We start from the raw sequence: 21,198 nt of genomic DNA, 5'->3' as shown, positions 1-21,198 counted from the left end.
ATCTGGTTGGTTACGGTATGTGGCACAAAGAGTAGACCAGTGTAACATGTGACGATTTGTATCTGGTTGGTTACGCTATGTAACACAAAGAGTAGACCAGTGTAACATGTGACGATTTGTATCTGGCTGGTTACGCTATGTGACACAAAGAGTAGACCAGTGTAACATGTGGCGATTTCTTTGGTTACGCTATGTGACACAAAGAGTAGACCAGTGTAACATGTGACGATTTGTATCTGGTTGGTTACGCTATGTGGCACAAAGAGTAGACCAGTGTAACATGTCACGATTTGTACCTGGCTGGTTACGCTATGTGGGACAAATAGTAGACCAGTGTAACATGTGACGATTTGTATCTGGTTGGTTACGCTATGTAACACAAAGAGTAGACCAGTGTAACATGTGACGATTTGTATCTGGTTGGTTACGCTATGTGGCACAAAGAGTAGACCAGTGTAACATGTCACGATTTGTACCTGGCTGGTTACGCTATGTGGGACAAAGAGTAGACCAGTGTAACATGTGACGATTTGTATCTGGTTGGTTACGCTATGTAACACAAAGAGTAGACCAGTGTAACATGTGACGATTTGTATCTGGCTGGTTACGCTATGTGGGACAAAGAGTAGACCAGTGTAACATGTGACGATTTGTATCTGGTTGGTTACGCTATGTAACACAAAGAGTAGACCAGTGTAACATGTGACGATTTGTACCTGGCTGGTTACGCTATGTGCGACAAAGAGTAGACCAGTGTAACATGTGACGATTTGTATCTGGTTGGTTACGCTATGTAACACAAAGAGTAGACCAGTGTAACATGTGGCGATTTGTATCTGGCTGGTTGCGCTTTGTGACACAAAGAGTAGATCAGTGTAACATGTGGCGATTTCTTTGGTTACGCAATGTGAGACAAAAAGTAGACCAGTGTAACATGTCACGATTTGTATCTGGTTGGTTACGCTATGTGGCACAAAGAGTAGACCAGTGTAACATGTCACGATTTGTATCTGGCTGGTTACGCTATGTGGGACAAAGAGTAGACCAGTGTAACATGTGACGATTTGTATCTGGTTGGTTACGCTATGTGGGACAAAGAGTAGACCAGTGTAACATGTGACGATTTGTATCTGGCTGGTTACGCCATGTGACACAAAGAGTAGACCAGTGTAACATGTGGCGATTTCTTTGGTTACGCAATGTGAGACAAAAAGTACACCAGTGTAACATGTCACGATTTGTATCTGGCTGGTTACGCTATGTGGGACAAAGAGTAGACCAGTGTAACATGTGACGATTTGTATCTGGTTGGTTACGCTATGTGGGACAAAGAGTAGACCAGTGTAACATGTGACGATTTGTATCTGGCTGGTTACGCCATGTGACACAAAGAGTAGACCAGTGTAACATGTGGCGATTTCTTTGGTTGCGCAATGTGAGACAAAAAGTACACCAGTGTAACATGTCACGATTTGTATCTGGCTGGTTACGCTATGTGAGACAAAGAGTAGTCCAGTGTAACATGTGACGATTTGTATCTGGATGGTTACGCTGTGTGACACAAACAGTAGACCAGTGTAACATGTGACGATTTGTATCTGGCTGGTTACGCTATGTGGGACAAAGAGTAGACCAGTGTAACATGTGACGATTTGTATCTGGTTGGTTACGCTATGTAACACAAAGAGTAGACCAGTGTAACATGTGACGATTTGTATCTGGCTGGTTACGCTATGTGACACAAAAAGTAGACAAGTGTAACATGTGACGATTTGTATCTGGTTAGTTATGCTATGTGGTACAAAGAGTAGACCAGTGTAACATGTGACGATTTCTTTCTGTCTGGTTACGCTATGTGATACAGAGAGTAGACCAGTGTAACATGTTACGATTTCTTTCTGTCTGGTTATGCTATGTGACACAAAATGTAAAGCAGTGTAACACGTGGCGATAAGTTACTGGCTGGTTACGCCACGTATCTGAAAGGTTGGGGGATCTGTTAATACCTGGATACGCCATGCAGCACTAAAGCTAAGGCATTACATTACTTCACATTGCAATAGAATACACGTAATCATCCATACTTTTAATTGTTACCAATGGCCCGTACTTAGTACCGTAACTTACGTGGGAAAGCCTTGCACAGTCGCGATACACAATACAAATGATAAAATATGTGTTTACGATATGTATAAAATGCTCATAATACATTTTATATGTTCAAAGCTTGCAGACTAACATATTGTGAAACACGCATGCGCGCTGCTATTAACGAAATTTAGCTGACCCTAGCTCAGATGGAAAAACTCGATCACCTCTAATAAGTGATTATAAAATGGAGTAAAGTTAAATATAGAAATAAAAGTACAAAGGTTATACAAAAGTACACCAGGTTGTTTATATTTATTGAGGTTCATTATATAATGTAAATACATTGGTTACAAATTCCTGTTAAAAGTATCTCGCATGACGTATTTTCTTTATTATCGATGTCATTGTGAAGAAAATATGAATATAATTAAATAAAAATAAGGTGTTTGTATATTTAAGCGTATATATAATTAACACAGTATATACTTTGCTTGTGGGTGTATTATACATAGAGGTTAACAGTTCATTATCCCCCCCCCCTCCCCCCCCCCCCCCCGTGCATGTCCCTACCAGTGAGACAAAGGTGTGTGAATCTGAAATTGACACGCCAGCAAACTGTATTCTGCTTTATTTTTCCAAGCAGAAATATTCTCGGCACTTGGTCTGGCCAATTTAAGAGACCGTTCATAATTTTTCGGACCCACCTACACAATATCAGAGCAGCTGAATTTTACTTCGTGTCCAAAGCTTTTTTTCGTATTTCACCATCAGAAATGCCATTGCAAATTCCTTTAGCAATATTATTTGCAATATTCATTTATTTAAAACATTAAATTTCGAGTATCAATTTAAGTCAGTTTCTCAAAATTTAAAAAAGCAATAAAATTTGTTTGCTAATAGTTTACATCTTAATAAAGTAACATAAATTAATGTAAAAATAATTTGTGTTTATGATCTGCATGATCAAAACGTTTTCTTTAGGGCAAACTTCCTGTAAACCTATCCATATAGTTTTCATTTGTACTTCGGATATTTTCAGTGGCAACATTATTGATATTATTCAGCGTAGTGCATTTATTAAAAGAATTACAGATATGGAATATTTCAGCCAGTGCCATAGTAGTATACGACATGGTAATTACATTTGAAAATGTCAGATTGGCTTTTCCATTAGTCGACATTAGTTTTGTCAGTCTCGAAATGCAATAACTTAGTCTTTTCTTGGCCAACTACAATTTGTTTATCTCCTGTTCAGGGGGTTCTGGGTGAAATGTACAATTAGATAGTTGTACGCGATACGTGAATTGATTGACAATTCGGAGTTCGTAGTCACTGATATTAAGGCGATCCGTATAAGCATGAGCTGTGTAATAATTTATGAGATGACCATCGACGATTTTGTCAGATCGACATTTGCCTGATCTTTAAGTTTTTGTAGAACATTATTTAACATAATTGGGAAAACTGCTTGCAGCACTTACTTTCATTGGATAAGTTTTAAACATGTCATACGTGGGAAATGCAGTTCTCTGGGATCTTTGCGTGGTTCATCTTGGTTGAGACAAACCCAAATAGTCAATACAATCTGTCATTTGTTGCAATGGATAAATGTCCTTATGGCATTTCATTTATGATGGACACAAACTGTAGATGTCTGGTTTCTGTACACTCAATTCGGCACTTCCTGCATGTTTTGTATCAACAATTCGTTTATTTGTAATGTTATTTCTTAAATATTCCATGGGGCTACTCTGTACGATATATGGCAAATGGGCTCAAACATCTGTTTACTGTTTTTCAATTCTATTTTATTGGAATATGGTTTTATTCTATTTGTTTGAAATTCAATGGTGTTTTGTTCATGTAATGTTCTGTGTATAGTTCGTTGCGGACTTGTTCTCAATATACAATTGTTTTTCAATGATGTCCATTTTGCAAACGTGTACAAATCCCACAAATATAACCTACACTCGGTAGTTTTAATAAATTATGCCACGTTATTCACCTAGTACATTCTGAGTGGCCATAGACTAGCAGTGATTCAGACGAAAGTGTATTGTCGGGTCATAAATCACATGCATGCGTACTGAATCACCTGAATCCATCAACCGGTGTTTCTGAGTCTCACGATTAGGCTCGGAGGTAATTTTAAAGAAAAGGTGGTCTTAGTACTGGAAATGGTCACCCTGGAAAGGACATTAGGCAAAGAAGACTGCGACACGAATGATTGGATGACGAATATGTAAGCGAGGTCAGTATATACAGAATATATTGATATTATTCTGATAAAATCATTTACACGAGCATAGTTTCATTTTTTCCATGCATCATTTCCCATAAGATGGTCCTTACTATAACGCTATCTTTTTCTCGCACTTCCGCAATCGCCATACCTAATATGAAACAAAATATTACGAGATCACGTTTCAATTGGTCGTAACTTTTTCTGTTCAAATAGTTGCATAATTATTTACTGAAACATGACGCCGTGAAGTTTACATATGCAACAGGTTGCGGCGGCAGCAATGAAATATCGTTTCAGATAGCGAAGCTGATGCATAATTATATGGAGTTTGGACCTTGTACTTTGCGGTGGCTACACCCAATATAATGCACATAATAAATCACCCTTGTTTAGTTTGCTCGCAGTAATACGTATTGAAAATCCAGCTCATCAATGCAGCGTGTTACGTGCCAGCTGTGGCTTATTCGACCACATCGTTGAAGGTGAACGATGTAGCATACGCCCTCATCAAAACGTATCTACGGGTGAACGTCATCGTCCCCATTATACCACAGATCGAGATTCTCCAAAGCCATGACCACTTGATGTTTTACCGACTTCACATATTTTTACGCCATTTTTCATTGCAGAGGATAGAACAAACATGAGCATAATACAAGAAATGGTCTGTTTTGATATGTATTAAATGCGGTTAGGGCTATGATCTACTAAAGCAACGTAATAAACGCGCATATTGTTAGTTTCCAGGACTCCTAAGTTTACATCGCGACCTAAAACGCCCTCTCTCGACATTTACTTAAAATGTACGGACATGTTAGTGGCATAAATTGTATTGGTACATAGAAAGAGGCAGTTGGTAGCCCAGACATGCTATATATATAACAGGGCAATTTGTAGATCAGAGTATTTATGAAATAGCAATTGTGAATATAGAAGAAAAAACAGTGAAAAATTATGTTATATACAGGCTTTTTCCCTATAACTAGGATTATATATTTTCAATTAAACACATTTAGATACGAAACATTACAGTTCAAGTATTAAACATTTAATGAAAACTGTTATAAAGAATATGTAGATGCAAAAGCGTCTTAGAATTGAGCAGATAAATAGCTATATATTCAAAACTTTCAAAATATGTGCATACTTTGTCACAATAGAAATAATATATTCAGTTGAAATATTCTGATAAGAGAAAAACAATTCACAGATAATGATTTTTTCCCATAAATATATAAACTTAGTATACGAATTGGATTGTCTCCACATGCTGCATTATTCATATTATCGGAGCGTGTATCTGGAGAATTTCTAAAACACTGAATATTAGTAATTAAATTAAAACATTTCTTTATACAATATCATCGTGCAATTATCTATATACATTGCAATTTGTATGCAACAATAAGCCTTATACGTAAATGAACGCAGAGATCTCGTCGAGAGCGAGATGCTAATGGTCGCAGAGATCTCGTCGTCAGCGAGACGCAAATGGTTGCCGAGATCTCTTCGTCAGCGAGACACAAATGGTTGCCGAGATCTCATCGTCAGCGAGACGCAAATGGTTGCCGAGATCTCATCGTCAGCGAGACGCAAATGGTTGCCGAGATCTCGTTGATGGCGAAAGTCACGATAGAAATGTACTTGCTCAAGTCATCGCGTCCACTATTGTCCTGATCTATATAACTATTGTATTTGAAACAGACGCGAGAATAAAATACTCTTTGAGGTACAAACTAAATTTAGTGTCTGTCTGTCTGTGTCTGTCTGTCTGTCTGTCTGTCTGTCTGTCTGCTCCGTTCGCTCCCGGCGGCCGTGTCCGATGTACAATATATTAAGCACTGCCTTTCTTCAGCCACTGGGTTACCGGTGCATTCTTCTAAGTAAATTATTTTGCTGGTGGTAAATCCGCTGTATTTTGATATCAAAGGCACACTGTGATATCGTTAATGTACTAGAGCCTGTAAAATATATAGAATATAACACGTTTAACAAATATATATTTCTAGTTTCCACTTTCATTGTATCTTGCCGTTTTCAATTACATATAAAAAATACATTAAAAAAATTCATTACTGGGTGCTATTAAATTACACATTCCGATACTCTCTATACAACTTTTGGGAAAAAGTTCAAAAATGTTAACATTCGAATAACTTGTACAGACTCGTCAAATCTACTTATAAGCGTTGCGCGAGTGAGGGCGCTGTAGATAGACAAACATTTTACTGTAATTGAATTGTATGCACCAGAACTTGCTGTGTTAGAATAAATCGTATTTGACCAAACATGCTTGGGCGCATAAAGGGGCTGGATCCATCAATTAGTGTTTCTGTAACGACTAATTAGAATTTGAGCCAATAGACGTCATCTTATGCCACGTCATAACTCAAGAACTTACAACTTTGAAAAAACGACAGATTTGATTACCCATGAAAACGCATCACAACACGTGAATTAGTGTTCCATTTACCCACAGTCTGCTGGCGCACGCGTGATAATAAAATAAATGCGATACTCACTATATGGGGCCGCCATCTTGAATGCGGCATAAAACTAAATTAGAGACAAGTTGTGAAACGAGTTTTTCAGATTCCTACAAATCAGGACAAAATGCCAATCTTTCACAGAAATACGATCCGTTGGAGTAATAAGCCAACCGATGACAAAATTCGGCCGAATTCGTCGTTTTTGTGTGGAAAAATCCCCTAAATAGGAACACCTAATTACACGAAGAACATAGAACACTAAGCCGGGGTATTTGAAACCGAAATTTGTCATTTAACTGTAAGGCCATCGCTGATTGACTGTTGAGCTGGAATGACAATTTTTGACGAAAGATTGGCATTTTTGAAGTAATTGTCTCATTGTCTACGTCCATAATGCGCACACATGCCCTCATGCGACACAGCAACTGCGACTGCCCACATATTAGTATTCAAAATGAGGCGCTTGCTGATTGAACCATATTGAAATATTAACTAAACCTAACTATGGTGTCCCAATACCATATCCGGATTGGTCAATTTCATTTCTAACATACATTTTTATTTATAAATTATTTATAGATTGTATACAGAGTTTGCATTAACCCCATATTTTGCTTCCCGGACTCCAATTATTGAAGAGGGACCCCGTTTTTCAGGCAAGCTGGGGTCCAATCTCTAATAAAGTTATCCTAGGTCAAAATTTAAATTTCTTAAAATTGTATAGGTGGGACTCACCAAAGCTTTATGGCATTCGCAGTCCTCGCTATAAATATTTATGTCAACGGCAATTGAATCCAATTAGCCAAACAACGAGCACAGTAGGCAATGACGTCATTTGAAAACGTTCAAATGTCATTCGGATGGCCAATAGAAACATCACGTTTCAGTTTATATGTATAAAATGAAAGATACCAACTTACAGCGGAAGTCCTAATTGAAGGTTGAGTCTCGTGTGACAGTACATTCGCCGATCCGTGATGGCCTATCATACTGTAATTCTGTCTCTGAAAAAAAAATGGTTTTAGTCAGGACTAATTTTATTTTTTTTAAACATTTGCGTTTATTTGGTAATCATAATTTAGTATAGTAATGACTATCGGGCAACAACATTCAATTCAACAGCCCTGTAACGTTACACATAACCGACGTCATAATTATGCAGCTTATCGCTCGATTGGACACGGTATTGAAAACCGTATAGGCAAAAGTCAATACATACCCCACAAGATTCTGTGCCCTCATCACGGTCTACAGCAAGACGCTGGCGTTCTTCTTTACTTGGTCTTTCGATGCTTCCACCTAAATTGGTTTCCTGTGCAAATGAATAAACCCAAAGTTGCCTGTTTAACGTTACACAGTATTAAAGCGGAGGGTTGTCAACTGTGCACGCGCGGGAATCGAGTACCAAGCGACGATAACACACGCTAAAAACGCAAAGGCTAATGGGTAGACGCTTGTTTGTAAACAATGACACGCTATGGCCATCTGACGCATGCGCAGGTGACGACTCCCCCGCTTTAATACTAATCAGTTTCTCAGAAATATATTCGAATCAGTGGGTTATCGTTAAAAATGAAATAAACAGAAACAGACAATAAATAAACACCCACACTAAATACAAGTCGATGAGAAGAACATTGGTATTTCAACTCAAATATAAATAGTCCAGTGGCGTGTTACTGAATTTATCTCACTGGACAAAATTGAACGACAAAGAAAAATCTGGAGGCTTTAACTACATGTCTTGATAATTGTTTCATTCAATTATAAACACGAAAAAGGTGCATTACCCAGTATGGGGAATATCGTATGACGTCCACTGCCTTGCAACTACCGTCTCTCGCTCGCGTGCTCTTTCCTGACGAGGTTCTCCTTACTGCTTTTATTGCAGCACCCTCACCAACGTACATGTCGTGCATAGTGATATTGGCTTCACGCCTTCGTGCGTTTGTAAAACAACAACACGCTTTCTCCCACGAACAGCAAGCCATTATACATAGTATCACCACAAGTACTGCAGCAACTACACTCACGGCGATGGCTATAATCATATACTTGTCTGAAATGGTACAAAACAATCACAATATTGCGAATTATCTAAGGAAAATACAGCAACGATGTAGCAATAAAGTATAAAGTCACAGCACCACAGTTTTAACGTAGAACAATTATTAATTAAGGCGTGGTGGAGGTGTTCTTCCTCGGTGTAAATGCGTGTCTCGTATTGCAGTGATTCAGCTTAATGGACTGACAATTAGAAAAAAAAGACAATTTTCACAGGAAATAATCCTGGAAAAATATCTTGCAGAGATGAATAACAAACAAATGAAGGGCGAGCATGTGTGTACATTTGGCACATGCATTATTTATTTCATTCTCTAATTATAAATGTATTGCCCTGCGTGTGTATATGTATATACTTGTATATATTGAACCGGTCAATAAATTTACTATTACATTTTAACATACAACCCATCATAACGTATATATCAAGTAGAATATGCAGACACAATTAATACCTTTATCGTCAGTGATCAATACTTCGCACTGAATTCCATTATAATGTTCTGTACACCTACAAAAACAATGCACAAAATTATAATACTACACAGTGTAATTTGCATACTTGTTTTCATCTTCTGATTGGCTACAAAGATGAAATGCTGAATTGTTATAGTTACGAATACATAGTTATAAAAATGACCACGCCCATATTTTAGAAACTGTGCCCACTTTTGCGAAACTACGCCCAAATTGAAACTCTGTTCGAATAAAAGTTAACCAAACTTCAAGTTACGGGCAGATAATTTTTTTTGTTTTGTTTAGCATTGTTTATCATATACCTCGTATTGCCCGGCTTCGTAACGCTATGGGAATCCCGATGCGCGAGCCGTGCAATAATTCTCCATATCACGCCCGGGCCCCGTTTACCATATTTGGAAAACTTGTCTATTTCCTGGAACTACTTTCTGTTTACAAACAACGCGCGTAATTTGAGTCTGCGCTTCGATAATGGCTGACGATATTATTCAGTGGATGGGAAATATACCGAAAGACCAGTTGGACCACAGGCGCTCGGAACGTTTCCTGGATAATAAAAAATAACCTAAAGTGGGATCGGCATAGTTAGTCAGTCGCCGGTAAATTCCCCTACTACTCATATAATAACACAAGGTAGGAAAGCGTTGACACCATGACATCGAAACTTCCCGAAAATAACACGATTTTCCAAATTATATTTCCATTATATGAGTAGTAGGGGAATTTACTGGTGACGGACTAACTATGCCGATCCCACTTTAGGTTATTTTTTATTATCCAGGAAACGTTCCGAGCGCCTGTGGATACACCCAACAATACCGATGCCAGCTGATTGCGACGACTGTCTCCACGGAAGATCATCGGCGCATTTTTTAGTTGAGATACGCCAGAATCTGGAACTGTAAACCAAACTGCTTCTTGTCAAGCAATTATTTTTCGTTCACCGACTACAGTTTTTAACAACTGTGAAATCAACGTGTCTCTACCTGCGGCTACAACATCAGCTCCAAGAAAACGTCCGTTGTCGGACGGTCAGTAAATGACCAACTTAGCTGGACTGTGTAGTGTTCATTCTTAAGAAAGAAACTTTGTAATGAGTTCGTATTAATTACCGTTAAAATGTTGTTATAAATTTACGTTCATTTGCCGTTTCATTAAAACGTAATTTGTGGATATACTTGGTGACATTAGTTTGTCTATAGATCCCTGTCATGCGGTACCGGTCTTGTGTGAGAGATGTTGACGCGTTTGCGTCATTTAGAATCCTCCGTATAAATCCGCACCAGTAAAAAGGCCCGTATCGAAACCCGGGTGAAATCGAATAGGTTTTCTTTTGGGCCTAACGAGCGAAAAATAACACAACTAAAGACTTTTTCATATAAGGTATATGATAAAACCTTTATGGACTGGATGCGGCTTTTGCTGCCCTCGATCGTACGGCTTACGCGCCCTCGCAAGCTCGGGCGCTTCCGCCACACGACCTCGGGCCGCAAAAGCCGTATCCAGTCCATAAAGAATAATATTTACCATAATTCGAAGTTAAACTAAACTAAACTAAACTAAACTAAACTAAACTAAACTAAACTAAACTAAACTAAACGTGGAAAAATATTATACGAAGTAGTTTGCCTAGACGCATTCAGGCTCCGCTCAACGCAACTTTCAAGGTGTGAGAATTTTGTGTTAACCCGACGAATTAAGCATACGCTATATTTTGTTAAAGACTTCGTAATTTGAAAAACAAACTCCAAAAACGCAGATGTAAATACGGCTATCATTTTCAAGTCTGTTTATTTGACGGCAGTGGTTAGTTTTCAAATAAAAAAAACTGTTATAACGTTTGTAGGGTTATCGAAAGATAAGCAGTTGGAATTTTAACTAGCTCGCATCATTATTTCGACTTCAGCACATGACATTTTGTATACACTCCATCAATTAAAAAAGAAATTTGGAAAACGTAATTATCGACGCAAATAATACTCTCGCTACCTTAACTGTCATAATCCCTTTAATGTACCATCAACTATTGTGTTATTTTTTCTCAGTCATTTATTGGTAATGTACGCACAAGCTGAAACCGTATAACGCAAATGTGCAACAATATTTGCAATAGTATATCTCTGGGACAATATTGGTCAGGAAATTGAACCCAACAGAAACACTTAAGATAAAACAAAATCGATACGAGCTAGATTCACACATCAATTGGTGGTAAATCGATACAGCTAGATTCACACATCAAGACGTGGTGAAACAATACAAGCTAGGTTCACACATCAAGACGTGGTGAATTGTGACAGACCAGATTCATATTTCAAGACATCATAAATGGATACAAGCTAGATCCACAGATCAAGACGTGGTGAATCAATACAAGCTAGATTCACACATCAAGGCAAGATGAATTGGTCCAAGAACAATTGACAATGTATTGTGCTTACTTGCAGAGTGGTTTATCAACACCGTCGTTTTCACACGTACCGCCATTTTTACAATAATCAGTAGCACAGATAGCTAAATAATTAAATAGAATGATTACAATGTTAATTGCTGTATGAATAAAAGTTGTGAGACGTTCGGGGGACAATCAAAAGTATACTTAAGGATTATATACAATGCATATTGTATATCATGCCGGTTTGATAAATAAAACAAATTAAGTTACTTATCTTTTTTGTAGCATTTATTTCTGGCGAAAACTGCTGCTCGATGATGATGAGAATATGTTTTTGTTAAATTCAATGCAATGTGCTCTCCCCGCAATGTGTCGCGCACATTAGTATGCAGTGTTCGGCTCGATCTGCTTCAATGTGCAGTTGTAATTAATACAATGTTTTGTATTAATATATGAAGACGTTATTTTTGATAAAAATGTAAACACTATACATGCATGCACAAACAATGTTAAAAATAAAAAATGCTTATTTTAACTGTTTAGATAATTTTTAATTTGGTTAAATTCGAAATAAACTTACTGAAAATAAAATCAAAGTTCCAATAATAAAACAAAGAATGAGATAATTGACAGGATAAAAAAAGGATTTTGTTTAAATGCTGTTACATGTTCCCAGGTAGTATGATAGAGTGACTATTAATGCATTTTTAGAGTTAAATTAATATTGAAATTGTTCTTGTTATCAAATTTACTTTTTATTGAGTTAATTGCCTTGAGCGCTTCTTGTTAGAGGGCGGTCGTCTTCGCGTCGCGTTATATCTGATATAGGAACGAGTAGCAACGCATATAACCGTGCAAAATGCATTGCTTACAAGAAATTCAAACACTTTCTGCGCGACGACCACCGCCCTTTTATCTTAATAATTTGCAGTTTATCAAATAGTGTATTCATTTTGTATTATGCGACAATGAGAGCAAATTGCGTTCTAATCTTAACTTAATCTTACTTTTGTCGTTGTTTTAACACGTTTACTTTTTAATACGTTTATTGTTTATAAAATACTATATGTACGTCATTTTCATTTTTAATATTCTAGTCTTTCTCGTAATGTTTTTGATTGATGTTTGCATTTCTGATTTTGTTAGTTAGTTACGCGCTAGCATTGCTCAAGTCAAAACAATAGGCTAGTGACTCTGTCCACGGTCAAGGTAAATATGGTTGATTGTAAAAGGAATTTTAATTCACGGGTTAAAACCCGTGAATCAAGTTTGTTTCACTCTAATGTGATACGGTATATACCTGTGCAATTGCGGCCTGGATAAAATATTCTATTCTCAAAGCTATCCACGTATCCATCGTTACATCTACACGTGTACAAGCCATCAGAATTGAAGCACTCTGCATATATTGAACAGTCATTAGTAGATGGATCATCGCATTCATTCAGATCTAAAATGAATGTAGTGATAAAATCAACACATTAATAAGACACGTGGTAACTAATGAGAAGTTAGGCATGGAATATTTCTATAATTAGAACCGTGTCGTATAATTGGGTGAATCAGTTTATTTATAGTATTTAATAAATAAAATAATAAAGATTGAATAAATCATGTTATACAGTAGTAATGCATGTATCGTTGGGAAGAAAACTCTGAACGAACAGTTACTCTCTCAATATAATCACGACTTTCACAAACTCCCCAACGTATTATATCAAATTGATTGGTCAAAGTCACTCTTAATCAACCGATATGCAATGCGTCATACAAATCAAGTTAGAAAAAGCAATTTTCTAATACTACATTCATACAATCTTTTTACTATCATTCGAACATTCATTGTCAAATGCTTAGCCATATTTTGATTCAAAAGCTATGTAGCATACTGCTGATCTGTCAACATATTGGTAAGACGGTGCGAGTCAGTTACTTGCCTATACATTCTCTTCCTGGAAAACTAGGAGATGGATCGGTGTAACCATCTAAACATTGACAGATGAAGGAACCTTCAGTATTAACACATGTTGCACTCGTTGAACAGTCGTTAGACCAGGATGATTGGCATTCGTCATAGTCTGTATAAAAGATTAAATATGTCAGAAGTTTGAAACAATATTATTTTTTGTGAAGACTAAATAAAATACAGTAAAAAATGTCTTTATAAAACAAAGTCTAAGAGATATATAGGAGAGCATTTTTAGTAAACTTATAACACTTTAATATTGAGACATAATGTAAACACCAGTTGTATCGTTAATCGCTGCATAAATTGTATTTACCTTCAATGTATATACTATCCGCATCAACTGTTATATTTTCAAGTCCAGCAAAGGCGACAATTAAAGCATCTTTTATACTTTCTCTAGTTACCAGTTGTGATGGTAGAAACATTGTTGTGAATTCGACAATCAAACTTCCTGCTTTGAAACCATATACCTTACTTCCAAGGAAATATTCAGCCAGTTCGGTAACGGAAAGCACATTTGAAATCTGGAATTTGTGGGAAATTACATTTAGTTACTACCAATTTTGTTTGACAAGCCGGGTGATTGCTATACATCGAATACTGTCGAAAAATTGAGCTTGATAACAATTTAGGATTCTGACTGAGATTTAGCCAGCCAATGAGATTGTTTTAATTTCAACCAGTCAGCTCGTTTATCTGTTCGCCAATCATGTACATGTATTTACTTTGAGGATACAAATAGGAGACAACACGTCTCTACTCTAGTTCGCTCAATAAAGTCATCTATTGCAGACCATATGCGGTTTATTCTTCCATTCTTAAACTTGAACCTACTCTTTTAACAATTCTCACAAATACAACAAATAACCATTAATTACCAGACTTACAATTACTTGAAAATGGGCGTCCATTTCATCAAATAAACTTGATCCAGTGTTTTGCAAGTCCGAATGAAGTTCTACTAATTCATTTCTGCATCCAATAATTCTTATTTTGCCAGAGAATTTTTTTGAATCTACAAAAAATCAGTGAGATAAATTGTTCTGAGAAAGTTGGTTATTGACAATGTATCGAACGTTGATTTCTAGTAGTTTTATAATCAAATTGTTTCTTGAAATGTTTATTTCGAGCGAGACAAAATATTCCGATGCAAAGTACTCCTACCTTGGCAATGACCGTTGTTGTCATAATATCCTGGCCTACATACACACATAGAAGCACCATTAATGTCGCTACAATAACTGTTTAGTTTTAAAGCACAGTCATTGTTGTCAACACAAACGCCTGTATATGAGCGGGATAGAGAAATGTCAATTAAAACATGCATAATAAATACACAGATTTAACCAATTCAAATGTCGCACAAACTGTCTCGTATATTACCAACATAAATAAGCATCCAGAGAATTACCTGTGCGATATGATGGTGTTGATTCCGGTGATGATTCATTCTCCACTACATTAAAGCTGCATTTAAGAAGACCAATCATTTCATCATTGAGCGCCAAAACCTTGAGCCCTACATCATCTTCTAAGGAGACATTTCGCAATCCAACAGGGGGCATTGTCGCATTTGTTAATTTACTTATTTCTATTGTATCATTTTCAACAACAGTTGCATTTGTAGATTTGGTGGCTATGACTTCAGAGCTATCATCTAGTACAGATACGTATATTAAGGCTGTTGCATTTGATGAGATGTTGCCTACATGCACAATCTTAACTTCGGTTATAGGTGATGTGTCTGCCACTGTTGGGCTTGCTGTTTTGTTAGGTTGGTGCACAGTGTCATCTGTTATAGATAAAGCATATACCCTTGCTGTTTGGTTTGTTGATTTGTTGGTTTCAAACACAGTGCCATCTTCCATGACCACCAATGTTTCTTCTGTTATAGATGATATTTCTACTTCAGTTGCAGTTTTGTTGGATTCGAGCAAAAAGTCTACGTCTGTGACAGGCGCTACGTCTACAATGACTGTTTGGTTTGATGATTTATTGGTTCCGAGCAAAGTGTTATTATGTGCGACAGAAAATACATCTATAATAGCTTTAGGGTTAATTGATTTGTTCGATAATATTTCAGTTGCTGGATTTGCCGTTTCGTTCGTTTCAAATACAGTGTTGTCTTCAGTGACAGATAAGTCAACTATATCTGTTGGGTTTGTTGATTTGTTTGAATCAAGCATTAAGGTTTCAATTTCCTCTGCTATAGGTACTATTTCTAGCTTGGTTGGTGAATTTCCTGTTTTGTTTGCCTTAAACATGGTGTTTTCTGTAATAGATAATGTGTCTACTCTGGCTGTTGAAATCGATTTGTTGGCTTCCAGTCCAGTGTCATCTTCTGTGACAGGAGTGTCTAAAATGGCTGTTGGACTTGCTGTTGCATTTTCTTCGTAACCAGTGTTATCTTCAGTTATGAATAGTACGTCTACTGCGGCTGATGGAATTTCTTCCGTTATAGATAATGTTTCTAGCTTAGCTTTTTGAATTGGCGTTTTGCTTGCTTTGAACACAGTGTGAGCTTGTGTGGAAGATGTGTATACTATGGCTGTTGGATTTTCTTCTTCAAGCATTGTATTATCTTCTGTGATAGACATGCCTACAATGCTTGTTGGATTTGCTGTTTTGTTTGTTTCAAGCATTGTATTATCTTCTGTGGTGGATGCGTCTTTGACCATGTTGGTTTCCACTTCCTCTGGAGTGGATGATATTTTTGAACCAATTGTTAGATTTGATGTTTTGTTCGCTTCAATCATAGTTTTATCTTTTGTAGCAGATAGGTCTACTATTATTGTAGTTTTTGCTTCTGATTGAGAATTTTCAATTTCCTTTGTTCTAGAAAATATTCCTACATCGGTTGTTGGACTTGCCGTTTTGTTTTCTTCGAGTACAGTGTCTTCTATGGTAGATGGGTAGTTTTCTTTTTTTGTTACGACTGTTACATTTGAGGGTTTGTTAATCGCAGGGCCTTCTGAAGATGGTACGCTTACTGTAATTGCTGGCGTGGCCGTTATCGCGGTATTGTCTTCTAACACAGGCGGTTGAATGTTTTCTGTCTCTCCTTGCATTGATTCAGTTCTTTTATGGTATTTTCCTGCATTACCTGCAAAAATCGACAAAACATTTTAGAACACTGACGGCTAACATAATTTTGCAATTGTTTTATCAATTATGATGACAACGTTTTTATATTTGAATGTGTAGTTTCCAGTGTATGACCCAATCCGTATATTTGAATTGTGCCAATTGACATCTACCAACTAAAGCTGTGAATGTCATTGCTAATCATAAATCCATCTCGATATTTACACAAGCATCCAATTTTTTCAGGACTTATGTTAGCTTGTTTTGTTTATTTTTATTTAAAAATCGTCACAGTAAAGTGTCATTATGTGTAGACAAGACTCACAGCGTCATTACATACCTTCATTTAACAGATCGCGAAATCTGTTTGTATCAACTTCTGATGCTCCATTCCCTCCCGCCTGAGTCTTTTCGACATTTCCATCTCCTGGGACTTCAAACTCTAGGGGGAGATTTTCATCATTGAATATACTGCTATCACCAACAATCATGTGGTCATGAGGTTTCAAGAGTCCGAATATATCTGGAATAGAAATAACTTAACAAGTGAAACAATTGCCGATGGCGAGAAATTGTTGGGTGCATATATACACTATAAAGTTTGCAATACTCTAAGACCCCCCCCCCTCCCAATCGTGCGTATATGCAAAGGCTGGGTTCTATTGAAAGTTGCATTCTCATTTTGTAGAATAACTCGCAGGTAATTGCGATGAGCATGCAAATTCTTGCAAAAACTTTTCAAGTTCTTGCCGCTCTATAAAAAGCAAAGGGTAACCCCCTTACTAATTCTAACTGTCCCTCCAGTACCCCTCTTTGTCAATTGTATAGACCACACTTTTGGCCACTTATGTTTATTTAAAGGAGCATATTAAAACAAATGTTTTTGCTTTGTTTTTATTTTTTCATTTCATTTTAACTTTCAACATTTAACTTTATTGTATCACAAACAATAGCTCATTTACGGATATGTTTATCAATAAAGATTATTAATATTATTACAACATTGGAGCTGGAGTAATAGGGTTCAGGTTATGAAACACCTTCCATGCTCTTTCCAACAAGCGACTAAACAAACATTGTTGTCGGTTATCTAGAGTGCCGTTATTGAAATCGATGTGGACAGTTATATTAAACTACAATGTATATACATGCAATAGATAACATTGTCATGTTTGCATCATGCAGGCATTTTAACACCACGCCTGTTTCCGTTTTCGCAGTGTGGTGTTAAAATGCCAGCATGATGCAAACATGGGAACCCACGCCGACTCAAATTTCTTTGTTCCTGCATTACAATTTGTCCACGTAGTGTGAATTCATGTGCCAGCAGGTGTGAACTAACTTCTTGCCGACGCTTAAATGGGGAAGGGGGAAATGGAATAGGGTGGACGTTGGGACGTCATACCAGGAGCAGGTCTTGACGGATTGTTACGATAACCTAGCAAGGGGTGTCTCACGTGTCTTAATATTAAAGAACATCGAAGCTCAACTCCAGAAACTGACTGTCTGACTACATGGGTGTGTGAATGACTTCAGTGTTCCGTTATAAGGTCTTATGGTATCCCTACACTGCAGAAGCGAGTAATCCCCGAAATTCCCCTTTGAGTCCCATCACAACATAATAGTATTAAAATGACAAAATCTAGTTAAATATAATCCTGATACTGAACCAAATAACTGCAATTTGAGCCTATATAACCACAGGGAGCCCAGGAACTATAATCAACTGTAATACGCAGTCTCTATGAGCGGGGGGGGGGTATCGGCTGGTATCTAGTGTAAGAAATAGACAAGGGATGAAGGCTCCAGCCAGCTCACATATTCACGACTCTGTAAATTTGTGTAGTTTTCTTGATTTATTCTGCAGATATAGGTAAGGCTTTGGCGAAATTTGAAAGAGCAACTAATATTCTTCAACCTGGTATTTTTTTTTAGATTTTATTTTTTATTTTTTTCGTCTGTTTTTTCGAGTTTAAAAAATGTGAGCTGGCTGGAGCCTTCATTCCTTGTCTATTTCTTACACTAGATACCAGCCGATACCCCCCCCCCCCCCCCGCTCATAGAGACTGCGTATTACAGTTGATTATAGTTCCTGGGCTCCCTGTGATATAACTCGAAACTTAATGAAAATATTCAACCTGCGGCAGAAAGTAATCTAAAGGCCCGGACCGATGTACATTAAACGTATGCAAAAAGGAAACTGCGGACGAGCAAAATGTCTGAGTTGGCTACATCAGTATTTATCCGCTCCAGCAATGGACAAAATTGGTGAAAATTTACAACAAAAACAGAACGGAAAAGAACGGACGCGTTCAGTATGTAGAGGGGGGGTTGTTGAACGGATGTTTATCGGAAGCCTGGCGGATGAAAGTGGATGACAGCTCCGAAGGTGCTATTCGGGGATAATTGCGAAGCGGGCGCACAGCGGATGCATCACATACGCCTATTTCGGAAACAAGGGGAATGTGGACGCTTTGTCAGTTTTGAATACTTTATTATACGAGATGCATACGTTTACATTCTTTTTATTCCCGTGTTCCTAACGATGTAAAAACGCTTCATGTACCTTGTCTTTAATCCTACTTTCAGTTTTCAGCTGCAGCAGATGCGAGTTGCGAGGGTGCCCAGAGGATGCAGAGATGAATACGGCGGACGCTTAACGGATGATAGCGGACATAGAACGCTTGTTGCTCGTACATATCGCGGATTGACATCGTACACAGCGGAAAGTTCATCCGTTCTAAAAGTTTTGAAGCTTGTAAAACTCAAAACACATAGAGCGTATGAAATGCGTATGCACCGAGTACACAACGGATGGCGAGATTTGTTGACGTTTTACATCCTCTTTGCATCCGTAAGTGCAGTGGGACCGGGGCTTTAACAAAATACTTTAGGTCATTTGGTTATAGCCACAGGGGCTTGACGATCTATTTGTCTCAATGCGTGGACGTCTATGGGGCTGAGTGACTATGTCTTGGTACATGACCTTGCCCTTGCTCAAAATAATAAAAAAAAAATTTAAAGAACTGTTTTAATTCTATAATTTCTATTATTTTGAGCAAGGGCAAGGTCCTGTACCGGGACATAGTCGCTCGGCCCCATAGACGTCCACGCATTGAGACGAATAGATAGTCAAGCCTCTGTGATACCGGTACATGCAAGTCCACAAATGTAGTGCACAGACAGCGTACATAGGAGCAGTTCTGACCTGACGAAAACATACTCAGACACACAGGACACCTTACATGGATGTAGCTGCAGTTCTGTAGCTCTGGATTTCGTTGGTGTCTGTTTTTGGCGTTTTCTGTTGCATCGGTAGTCTGATTCACAGGGGCTTCTCATAGGACGCCACATGTCAAAATATTTTGTATAGCATTACACGTACAATTGTATGGATTTGTAAAACAATAAAAACTGTACTCACTCAATTCTTCGTCGGCGCTTTTGTCATTACTATCTTTATCGGCATTAACAGTCGTATAAAGAACGTGAACGATGAGAAACAACAAAATACTTATGAGTCGACACATAATGTGATAAAACAACGTAATAATCTTGCAAAGATGGGTGAACGCGAACAGAGCGTCGGATTATCCTTGGCGGTGAACAGGGAATCAAACAATTCAAAAGTAATGATTTGCATACAGGGGGAAATAGAGTTATTCTGATTGGACAATACTGCGTTCACCGGCCACGTGTGCTGGGCCATGCTTGAGGCATGTCACCAGGTGGAGTACAACGCTTCATACAGTCGTAAGATGGCGTATGGCTATTGATACTATTACAATTTACTGTAAGTGAGTTGTGGTACTCCGTGTCGCCGTATATCCCCCCCCCGGGGGGGGGGGGGCTACTTCCACCGTGACATTAAGTGGGTAAGGGTGTAAAACCCACCTCTCGTAAACCATACTCACTTCTAAACCATGTTTTTTCTATTTATATACCCACTTCTAAACACAAGTGTTTTCAGTGAAAAAAACAGCTCACAACTTTCGCAACCAGGGAGCGCATCCGGCCCGGGGCAATGCATTTTATTCAGCCTTTTTCGGCATTTGGCTTTTAATATAAGGACCTGTGAAAAAGTAAATAAATGCTACACACTTCTAAAGCAAAACATTGATAAATGACTACCCACTTCTAAACAAAATAACGTGAAATGACACCCCAGTCGGGCGGCACATACCCGTATTGCACTTCTATGCAAGTAGCCCCTCGGGCCGTATACTTGGGATATTTCACTATAATAGGGTGTGTCTACATCGCGCATTCAATTTGCATATAACATTAGCGGATAACAAAGATTGTGATAAAGGAAAAAGTGGTATAAACAAAGATCAGTGATTACATGTACTTGAAATCGATACCAGGAAGGAGGGGGTAAAAG

At 37.8% G+C, this 21,198-nt stretch overlaps 1 protein-coding gene across 1 annotated transcript; it reads right to left on the bottom strand.

Annotated features, from left to right (window-relative positions):
* Nucleotides 1-5,362: 5,362 nt before the first annotated feature.
* LOC102809117 (uncharacterized) lies at nucleotides 5,363-20,463 on the bottom strand. Its single transcript, XM_085495118.1, has 14 exons — nucleotides 20,239-20,463; nucleotides 17,155-17,337; nucleotides 15,142-16,833; nucleotides 14,895-15,014; nucleotides 14,618-14,745; nucleotides 14,044-14,254; nucleotides 13,699-13,839; nucleotides 13,062-13,211; nucleotides 11,808-11,880; nucleotides 9,345-9,400; nucleotides 8,616-8,884; nucleotides 8,045-8,137; nucleotides 7,746-7,829; nucleotides 5,363-6,297 (listed from the first exon to the last, which is right to left on the bottom strand). Exons 1-14 carry the CDS (start codon nucleotides 20,342-20,344, stop codon nucleotides 6,283-6,285), a joined length of 3,321 nt encoding a protein of 1,106 aa, XP_085351244.1. The 5' UTR covers nucleotides 20,345-20,463; the 3' UTR covers nucleotides 5,363-6,282.
* Nucleotides 20,464-21,198: the final 735 nt, after the last annotated feature.

Source organism: Saccoglossus kowalevskii, chromosome 21 (assembly GCF_978046115.1).
Source record: "Saccoglossus kowalevskii chromosome 21, keSacKowa6.1, whole genome shotgun sequence".
Lineage (NCBI taxonomy): Eukaryota > Metazoa > Hemichordata > Enteropneusta > Harrimaniidae > Saccoglossus > Saccoglossus kowalevskii.
This window is presented reverse-complemented; position numbering and strand designations above follow the sequence as displayed.